The following is an 11,019-nucleotide window of genomic DNA, read 5'->3' as shown; positions in this document are numbered from 1 at the left end:
CATGGTTGAATGCACTTATTGTAAGTCGCTTTGGATAAAAGCGCCAGCTAAATGAAATCTAATGTAATGTAATAACTGAAATAACACAAACTTAAGCACCTAACTGTCAGCTGTTAACAGTCAGATTAAACATGGTGATGAATTGGCTCCATCAGGTGCCTTACTTGTACTTGACCACAGGGGAATATTTAAAAAATGATAGCCATGTTAACAACTAAGCTATGGATGTTAATGTGACTGTGCGCATGATATTAGTGTTTATAGATGCATTGGTGACAAGGCAACAAACAACAGTAGCCTAAACAAAAGTGTTCGACTTTTTACCAAGCACTACTCAGTTAACCTTGTGGATATTTTGGCCATAAAGTTTAAGTGTTTAAATTAAAATATGTGGGTAGATTAGCGCTATGAGGAGCTGTTTTGGCATAAAGGTATATTTACTTTGCACACACATGCATATATAAATATATATATATATACATACAGTATATATCCATACTGTCATCCATATACATATATACATGCACACACACACTCAGATGAGAATATGTGTGAGTATGAAGTCATATGAGTGTGATCTGTGGTTCCTGTAGCTATCTATGTATATGAATGCCAGTATAAATGTATGTGTGTGGTTAAGCTTGTATGTAGTGAATGTGTGTGGTCGAGTATGTGTGTAGCCAGAAGGCCCTTAAACCAAGTTCCTACCCCCAAGGTAACCGCAGTAGAAGAAGAAGGCGGTAAAACACGCGTCAAGGTTTTGAGGTCCGCGGTTTTCACATGGAATTGGGTCAGTTTTTGTTGGATGGGATCATCTATTATACATGCAAAGTTATATTTATTTATATAATTTTTTTATTAACATATATACTGTATATATGGAGAAATTGTATGTTTTGGTAAGTTATATCTTATGCCAGAGACAGATACCTGTTTTAGGTTCACTTGTGGACTATCTTCACTCTATAAACACTATTGTTCAGGGAGTAGCATAAAGCTTCTGTTGATAGTTTGTCAAATTGAAAAAAAAAAAAGATGACACAAGCCAGAATTATTCTCTTAGTTTTTATTGAGAACTTAAATAACATGAACATTTATTAGCAGACAACAAAAATATTTCACTTTTTAAACCATCATTTCTGTTCTTAATAATAACTGAGATCATCAGTTCTGTCACTGCTCCATGAATATTTCTCTACGTTGTCATTATACATCTTATTTACAGTACGAATAGACAAAATAGATTTTAATGATGTAAAAACACATGGATGACAATCTTTACAATAACCTCAATAAAATGTAAATGAGTATATGTTTTATCACATTCACTTGCACCAGAACAGTCCAGTAAACAGCAGCAGTTTCTCTGTCTGTTTCCTCTAGCTGCTGCCCTGATTGGCTCTGCCCACTCTGATGTCATAGGTGACCATGTGGAAGTTGTCCCATGCGTACAGCTTCCTCTGGGCGTGGTTATAGTCCAGCATGCTGGTGTAACGGTACTTGTTCTTGAACGGCACAGCGACTGCCCGCTGCGTGCCGGTGGCTGTGTCAAACACGTAGTTGATGGTGGTGTTGGGTGCAGTGTAGCTGGCCACCGTGTACAGACGTCCACACACCATGAAGGCGTTGGCCACTGTGTTCTTCCTGATGTTGGTCTCCCAGCTCTTCTTCACGGCCAGGCTCTCTGGGTCCAGCTGGGCAATCACAATGGCGCCTTTTGCCTTGCTCGTGCTGTAGATGGCCCACAAGCCTTGTTCGTCCACCGCAAGGTCAATGTCTGTGTAGCCTCCCCAGGAGTAAGGGTACTGGCCGTGGAAGCCAGCGTGAGGTAGCTCCAGACGTGACGCCAGGCTCTCAGAGGTCAGGTCGTAGCGGATCAGGGTACGGCTTCGTTTGCGCTGGTAGTAGAGGGAGCCGCGGTAGATGGTCGCCCCTGTGCTCTCCACAGGCTCCGGCAGGACCAAGACCTTCATGGGGAAGCCTCGGGAGAATTGATCCATGTCTTCGAATGCAAAGATCTGACGGACATCTTTGCCCACTGTGTCAATGCGCCACACAGTCTTGTTGGTGTAATGAGGGCCCTGAGGCTCGGGGTCCTGCAGCCACACCCCGTATTTGCCTGTGATACTGTCAGCCTTCCTGTGCAGCACAGGATCTCCCACTGACAGCAGCTCTCCACAGTCTATGCAGGAAAAAAGAGAGTGAAACATCGTGGTATTTTTATACATATTCACAGAAATATTTACAAAGAAATTACATTTCATCAAAGCCCTGCCAAATATTAGGAAAATTGGAGCAGCTACTACCTGTGATGGTTTGATTTGCATCAGGATTAAGATGGGACGCTGGAACCTTTGTCACCTCAGCCTTCATCTCCTGGTACACCCCATTCTTAAAGTCATACGCAGGGTCTGATGAAGAGAGAGATGTATAAAAAAAACCATTAAATTACAAAAGTCCAAATGTGGGAGGGCTTTTGAGAAGAATATGGCTGAAAAGTTGGGTATTGGTCAGCTACAGATAAACCAGAGTTAGCCCCAACACAGATAACATCAAAGTGTCAGTGTATATTTGGTTCAACTTTTAACCCTGCTATGGCTCTCCTGAAAATGATCATGCCAAGTAAACAGAAAAGCATGGGGGACCAAGCCATAAAAGAGTCTGTGTTGTAAATTCCTATCCCCTTACTCAACCTGGGGTGACTTTAACTGCAACCTGACCTGATGCCCTGGGAGACTTTTCATAGCCCAGGTCAACCACAAACATGGGAAACAGAAGCAGTCACCAGCAAAATATACAGAAAATATGGGGAGTGAAAGGAAATTTGTGTTTGATTTATGTGGAGTTGCTCTTTGCTTGGGGATGTACATACCACTGGCAGGTCTGCTGTCATGCTGAGCCCCCCCTGAGGTGTGTGTCTGCTGGCAGGGCTTCTGCCTGAGGCTCTCTGCCTCCTGGCTCAGCTCGCCCACCCTCCTCTGCAGCTCCTGGAGCTGCTTGTTCAGACGCTCCTTGTCCTGCTGCAGCTGGTTTCTTTCCCTGGTGACCTGGGCATAAGCTTCCTGGAGACCCTCTTCCATGTTAGACTTGACCCTCGTCCTCGCGCCTCTGTCTGCTCCTGCCAGGAGCTGGCTGACCAAAGCCTCCAGCAAGATGACCCGCGACATGACTCCATCCATCTCTGGTTTCACGCTGCCTCCAGGGCAGCTGGACTCCTCTGGGCTCGCCACAGTGAAGGTGTAGTGGCAGCGTCCAGCAGAGTCATTGGAGCGGCGAAGGGAGGCTCGGTCTGTGGCCTGGCTCTGGCTTGACAGGATCAAGCAGGACAGACACAGGAGAGAGACTTGGAGCCACATTTTGAAGGAGGCAGACACAGGCGATGATCTTCAGGTTAAGGAGTGCCTGCAGTTGTTTACCTTCCTTCAGAGGATATAGATCCTTTTTTCTTGAGCTTGTCTCTTTCTACCCGAGTGTCACTGGTCAGTGCAGGTCAGTGTCTGAATCCCAGCAATGCTCAGAGAAGGATATTTATACAGTTTACAGTCAGAGAGTGGGAGGGGACGAGGAGTGTGGCAGGGAATGAAATAGCCAAGGGGTGTGTAGTGTGTGTGTGTGTGTGCGTGTGTGTGTGTGTGTGTGCGTGTGCGTGTGCGTGTGTGTGTGTGTGTGTGTGTGTGTGTGTGTGTGTGTGTGTGTGTGTGTGTGAGTGTGTGTAGAGGTCCACGTGTTTCTTCTTTTTGCCACTGGTTGGGTGAGGTGTGCTGAAAGTGACAAACATTGAGAAAATCACACAGCATCAGAGAAAAAATAGACATGCCGATGTTTGTTTGTTTTTCCCCTATAGTCTGAGCCGTCGGTGTGTCTCCGCAGGTTGTTTTGACTGGACAGCATCTCTTTATGGCTGTCGCCTGAGGTGCTGCAAGTTGACTTCCTCTGTGAATGATATTTTTGCAGTTAAACCACCGCGCGACTGACAGGAGCCATTTTGTGACGAGGAGAAATTTGTGCTATGGAGGGCAAGTGTTTCAGAATTCCTGAATCTGAAGCCAGCATTTGCAAGCCCCAGGGCACATTGGCACTTTTCTTCCTCTTTCACAGCAGTACAGGATGTCTGGCACCGGCTGGCTACCTGAGGAAATGGAGAAGATTATGATGTTGTTGCTCATCCTTTCTTACAAAGAACCTCATCATTTCCTCAAACTCTAGCCTACATGCCAATAAATCAGCATGACTAGTGACTCAGTCAGTCTTTGCTCTGGCATTGTGGAGCTTTGAGGTGTTGAAATAACAAATAATGTTTGCCATGCACACTATCTTAACTTGACATGATAGCATGTTTAAATAAAATGTTATTGAAATTCATCCTGAGAAGGACACAAAACATCTGCCTAATTTCATAGCGTCTTGCATTCTTACAATCACAATCTTGAACCTGATGGTCACACATCAAGGGAAATTTTGTTCAATTAGATATTGGCTGATGGGCGGCTGTGGCGCGGGAGGTAGAGCAGTTCGTCCACTAACCAGACTGTTGGTGGTTTGATCCCAGTCTCCCCCATTCTGTCCAGACACCGAACCCTAAATTGCCCCTGACTGCTGTGCAGAGTGTGTGATTGATAGTGAAAGTGCTGCACATAGATGCACTGTATGCATGTGGATGAATCGCAAAATTGTTCTGGAAAGGTGTTGGTGGAGGTGAAGTGAGGTGCTCACCAAAGTCCTTAAGATTGATTTTACAGGCACCATGAATATCTGTACCAAATTTGAGGATTGATGCGATCATTGTTAAGAAATATCAGTAAAAACAAACCTTAATTAACCTCATGGTGGTGTTATTGTCAGTAGGATTCAGTAAGTTTCCTCCTCTGGTAACTCTGTATGTGTATGTGTTGACTATTTGTATTCCATGCATTTGTCTTTGACTGGGCGCATGACAATGGAAAATAGTTATTTTTATGATGATAAACATCCGTTAGAGTCTTTACACTGAGACATGGAGACAGGTGGGCTCCATGTGATACGACTGGGACTTGGTCTGTTTCTTGATGAACATAGAGGAAATATCCAATATTTCACAAAACATTATTGAGGTAAAAACAATCATTACTCATTGTTATGAGCTGGTAACACGTCCTGTCTCAGGACCTCCACACTTCTTCCACTGTCCTTTCTTACCATTTGTCAATTTTCATAATCACTATGCTGAGGTCGTCCAGCGTGGCTGTTACAAAAATATTTCATAAAAATACCAACGGCAGTGCACCCTAAAGCAACTTGCAGAGCACATCTGTGTTGGGTTCCACAAGATCCGTCTGCTGCCTAGTTAACCTGTCTGTTTTACGGCTCTATGGAAAGTCACCCGTATTCCACAATGTTTTTCCCACTGAGGTGTGTTTTTCCTTATGTAACATAATGACTCAGGCAACCTGTAAAAGGTCCCGGCTCCTCTGTCGGCCCCTGAGAGAACAGAAGATCACAACGTGTGCGCGTAGACTTTTCCATTGGCAATAGCTCTCACATCAATCGCTATACTGGGAACCAGCACCTTGATGTTTGTCTGCTGAAATGCTCAACATGTACATCTAAGAGCGTTCTTTTATTTGATGATTCTTACAGTAATGGACAGTGGTCTCACTCTGATCAGCAGTTTCTGTCATTCCTTTAGCTTTTTCCTCAAAGCCTAAAAGTATTCTGTTTCAAACTCTTCATTGAGGCAATGTGATTACTTTAATGAGTCAATTAAAAGTTGCTGCTGCTTATTTAAGCCATGAACCCTTATGGAGCAATGTAATCATGTATTCAGAGTCATATCTCTGGATACCTGATGAATGTAAGTCCAATGTTGTTGTTGTTTTTGGTCTCTACCAACTCCTGCGGGTCTGTGTCTCTTTAGTTACTCCACCAGCTAGTTGCATGCTAACCAGATCTCTCTGCTGTGTGACGCTAGCATTTACTGACATTTTTAGAAGTTTCTTTAGCTGCCTGGTGTGGTAGAAAACAAAGCTCAGAGAGCTGTGAGACTGAACCAAAACAGTAGTTGCAGAGTGGACATAATGAGTGGAAACCTGGAATAAAACACAGTAAGTCCGTAGAGTGAAAGTATTCACGGTTTTATTTGGAAAAAAAAGGGGAAAAATCTAAGAGGAATTAGAAAAACAGCAGTTGAGTATTATGACCCTTTGGATTCATCTAGAGAAACTTTCACCGTCCTAATCCCCAATGTGGAAACCACTTTGTCAAAGGAACATTTCGGCAAATTGCACAATAGCTCTCAGGAGGAGATCCAGGTGAGAGGATCGATACCACTGTCATATTTGTCTGTAAGTCTGCAGCCAGTTGATTAGCTTAGCTTAGCACAGAATCTGAAAACATGGAGATACAGCTCGTGTGGCATTGTCAAAGGTTATAAACAAACAAAGGCTACCAGATCCTGTAAAGTTCATTCATTTACGCACAACTTATTTACTTATTCCATACAAAAACTGTAAGTGTAAAAATGACAATTAATTTGAATGGTTATGAATGGAACTGTAATAGCAGGTATGCATTTAGTTATACAGAAAAATAACAGTTTTACCTGTGGGTTGATAACATATAATAATAATAACAAAGTAATATGATTAAATGGGGAAAGGGTAGAAAAATAGAAGACATCATAGTTCCTCTGGCAGTTATTTTAAATACCCTCACAGTCCCAGAATTCTTGGCACTAAATGAATTCCACAGTGGAATTCAGAGGGAACATATTCTGCCGCATTTGTTTGAATGTGAATTACATAATATTACGCAACAGGATAGAGAGGAGGGGGCTCCCGGGGATATTGTGTACACAGAGTAAAACAAAACAGATGAGCGACACAGTGTGATTGCTGAATCAGGGCAGACACATGGGACATATGAAACCCTCAACACCAGTTGTTTACACAGCAGCCACCATACATTTTTGTTATTGAGAAGAATGGGGGGGTGCAACTAAATGGCATGCCAGTTCTCCCACACTGGGTCATTCACGCAGCTACAACATTATTTTCCACAGGTGAGGAAAGGCAACTACTCCACAGAAACATGTATTGGCTCACCATACGTGTATTTACAAATGTGACGTGTTGTACAACATGGGTGCCAGGCTGGCTTTTTGATTTACAATGTAATGCCGACATAAAGCAAACAGTCACCAGAGCAGCAACTGAGCATCAAGCGCTTTAACACAGCCACAGCATAGAGGTGACATTTTAACACGAAGCCTCAGTGCTCAGACTGAAAGTGCAGATCATGACCCTGAACTGTTTTCTCGGAAGGTCTCTGCGTATTCGCTCAGAGACACAGAGTCAGCCTGGACTCTTTGTACTGGTTGTGATGTAAGATGCTGACGCTCAGATGAGTCACTGCAATTCATTCACAGAGAGGAGCTGTATTTAGCAGATATTAAGCATTTATTAATACTAGTACAGTGGCCATTCTAAACCTGCCTGTTTTGCAATGGGCTTTATGTTTGTCCTGTGCTAATGCTCCAGAGCTACTTCAGAATTATTCCTTCTCATTAGTGAGTCCTCCTCAAACAGTTCTACAATATACTGTCACTTCTATTGTTTGTGTGCTGGACGTTGTGTGTGTAGCTTTTTTTTAAACAGTCTGGTGCAGAGTGAAGTTAGACAACTTTGTGTTCATCCTACCTGGTTTATCTGCAATGAGGATTTTAAAGTCAATTTCAGAGGTCTGTTTAGCAACCAACACAATCTTCAGACCTAAGTTCACAACTTTATAAAATAAAAGCTTTGTTTATTAAATGTTGTATAATATTGAACACATTGCATTTCCAAATTGAACTAAACTCAACACTGCACCTCCTTGGCCAGTTTACAATAGACATATTAAGTGTGAAACCAATTAGATGAATGGGTCGCAAGATATGCATTCTGCATACAGACAGACAGACAGACGGACAGTCAGACAGACATACATACATACATACAGACAGACAGACAGACAGACAGACAGACAGACAGACAGACAGACAGACAGACAGACACACAGACAGACAGACAGACAGACAGACAGACAGACAGACATACAGACAGACGGACAGATGGACATTTTTGGAATTAGGAGGAAGATAGTTCCATAGTTGATTATAGTGATTATTGAATGGGCCCAGAGTGGATTAGCCCAGATTGTTTTTGAGTAAAGCATTAAAAATGTCTGCTGAGACAGTGAGGCTATAATCACAGGATAACACGCCCACACAGACACACACACACAAAACCTCAGCCTTGAAGCAGGGCCGTAGGTGTTGTTAGGTATTCAACAGGTCAGTACAGGTGTTAAACACCAGAGGTTCTCATTACTGATACAAACAGACTGACACGGCTCCACAGTGTCCCTTTGGGAAAAACACAAACATTTACAAACACAGAGATCAGGTCTGAAAGACACACTGACACAACATACTTAACAGTCTGTGTCTGGTACTGTACGTATTTCCGACAAGTCCTCAGCCTCAAAGGAAGTGACATAAAGGTCCTATAACATGGAATCATTACAGAGAGGGACAAGTCTGAAACAGAAACAAGCAAGGGGAAAAGTTGTGGATGAAAATGTTTTGAAAATGCTGAGCATTTATATATATATATATATTATACCTTTTGAGAAATATGCTTTTTCACTTTCTTGCTGAAAGTGCACTATACTCATACAGTATATGGAGCGAAGCTTGTGAGCTAGTTCAGGCGACCAACTCGAGCTGCGCCACGCCAATCATGTGATATGTCTCATTCTCCATAATTCTCTCTAATACACACCCTCCCAATTGGGCTACTTGTCTATTTAAGCTACAAAAATGTCCCATCTCCTTTGCTCGCTAGGGGGTTATAGGGGGTTATAAATATTTGTGATGAAGTCGGACTCCAGATGCTAAACATTAATATGTTCTGCTGCAATAAACATTTCAACCGTGAGTTGTCTGACTGAAATGTTTTCAGACTGCTAGCCTATAGCTAAGCTTAGCATAAGACTGTAAACAGGGGAAAACAGTTGGTTGAACACAATCCACTGACATTATAGCAGCTATGTACCTAGTTCAGATATCTTCAGAATCAGTTTCTAGAGATTAAGGGGTTTGCAACAATGGTGTCGTTGCAGTCTCCTGTACATAGCTGATCATAGAATTTAAGGTGGATTTAACATAATCAGCCATTCACAAGGGGGGGCCCTCTCAGCTCGGGGGGCCCCAGGTGATTGCTGATACCCTGTCGCAACGCCCCTGTCCATGTCTCAGACTGTTCTGACATTATGTCATCTAAACACAACGCGTCCTCTCGGAGCATCACCCTGCAGGCACATTGTTTTTATGTTTTTAAGTATGGGTTGTGCGATTCCAGCGCCTCTAATATGTACATTTAACAGTCTCAGTAAATTCCTCTTTTCATACCTGAGAAACTGCTATTTGTTGTTCATGGTGTGTGCGTGTGTATGTGTGTGTTGTTGAGGCCCTGCCTAATGTGATCCCAAATCTCTACACCTCTCCTGGTGACCATGGTCTAAAATTATTTAATACATTTTCATTCATTTGTTTTATTATAAATTTTTCTAAGAACGCACATAATCATCATCCATGATAGTAAGTTGTCACGTCATGAATATTGCGTTTCAAAACTACAGGATGAAGAAGAAGATCGAGGCACTTGGGGTTGACTCCTGGAGGATTTCTGGGAACTGTATTTTTGAATTCATTATGACTATTTTAGCATTTTTCTTTTTGTCCATTGTAAATATTCTCTTTGTTATTATCTACATAAAACTTGATTGCATTCTCCCCCCAAATTCTGACTTGATCCATCTCTGGGATCCATCCCTATGCAGCCTTATTACCAAGCCTCTCTCAACCCCACTTGATGCTATATGTAATCAGTTGATATGAATAGCATGTTGTGTTTCTGCTTTTTGTGGTTTTGCTAAAGGTTTGATGCATTGATGTGTGATTAGGGTCATAGGTTGTATAGGGTCATAGGTTGTTGAGCTCGCCCATTATAAGTCCAGTAAGTGTCCCCCACCACAGAGTGGACCTCCCTTGTCTGAGATATTTCTCAAAACTCGGATTGAGGTGCTGCCAACTCTCAAACACCTAAACTGTACACACACACTTTCTATTGACATCCAGAGATCAACGAATAGGCCCTGAAAGAAGTGATGCAACACCGGCTTCAACTCATTAGGTTGCCATTAGCAAACTACGGTGGTCAAACAGCTGCCACTTGTTACGATAAATGTAGAATAATAAATAGCGATAATGATAGAGACCCATTATGTTCTTTCTTGGTAATATTGTTTTTAACCACATCAAGAGAGAGTATAGATCGTAACAAATCTCCGAACCTCTTAGAGTGCGTGTTGTGAAGTATGCATGTTAGGTAATGGGGCCTCGGTTTTCCTTCCATTTATGACAATTTAACAACAGGGCCTTTTCACTGTGGGCCAAACCAGGCAAAGATTTAACAACTACGCCATCAAATCATGGCCCCCTCAAATTCTATTGGAACAGTTAGGACAATCCCTGTTGACATATGGGTTAAGAATTAAAATATGAATATAAGACAGCTTCTTTTCCTGGTATTTACTTGTAGATGTCAACAAGTTACCAGAGCCATAACGCAACACTTTGGAATGTCCTAAAAGAAGTAAGAAACTGTGGGCTACTGAGGAAACTGAGCAGGTCGAGGAAAACAGGCTCAGTTGATGACAGGGAACTTGTGAGAGCTGTGAAGAAAAAGCCAAAGAAACCCAGAGTCAGTGACATCATCACTAACCTCCACAGAGCAGGAGTGGAGGTACCACAGTCCACTGACAGACCAAAAACGCACATGAAAGGACTTCTACAACAACAAAACAAAGGAATTGACCTTGCAGTATAATACAATTTCTGAGGGAGAAATATGCATCAATTCATTTTATTTTTCATCTCAAACACTGGAGCCCTGAATAGCGTGTACAACCTTGAAAATGTCACTGATCTGTTTTCATCTT

The 11,019-nt window shown here is 42.5% G+C and overlaps 1 protein-coding gene across 1 annotated transcript; it reads right to left on the bottom strand.

Annotated features, from left to right (window-relative positions):
- Positions 1 to 1,049: 1,049 nt before the first annotated feature.
- On the bottom strand, positions 1,050 to 3,509 carry LOC118118336 (myocilin). Its single transcript, XM_035171476.1, has 3 exons — positions 2,873 to 3,509; positions 2,307 to 2,411; positions 1,050 to 2,182 (listed from the first exon to the last, which is right to left on the bottom strand). Exons 1-3 carry the CDS (start codon positions 3,354 to 3,356, stop codon positions 1,380 to 1,382), a joined length of 1,392 nt encoding a protein of 463 aa, XP_035027367.1. The 5' UTR covers positions 3,357 to 3,509; the 3' UTR covers positions 1,050 to 1,379.
- Between the last annotated feature and the right edge of the window lie 7,510 nt (positions 3,510 to 11,019).

The sequence above is a fragment of the Hippoglossus stenolepis genome, chromosome 11 (assembly GCF_022539355.2).
Source record: "Hippoglossus stenolepis isolate QCI-W04-F060 chromosome 11, HSTE1.2, whole genome shotgun sequence".
Classification (NCBI taxonomy): Eukaryota; Metazoa; Chordata; class Actinopteri; order Pleuronectiformes; family Pleuronectidae; genus Hippoglossus; species Hippoglossus stenolepis.
This window is presented reverse-complemented; position numbering and strand designations above follow the sequence as displayed.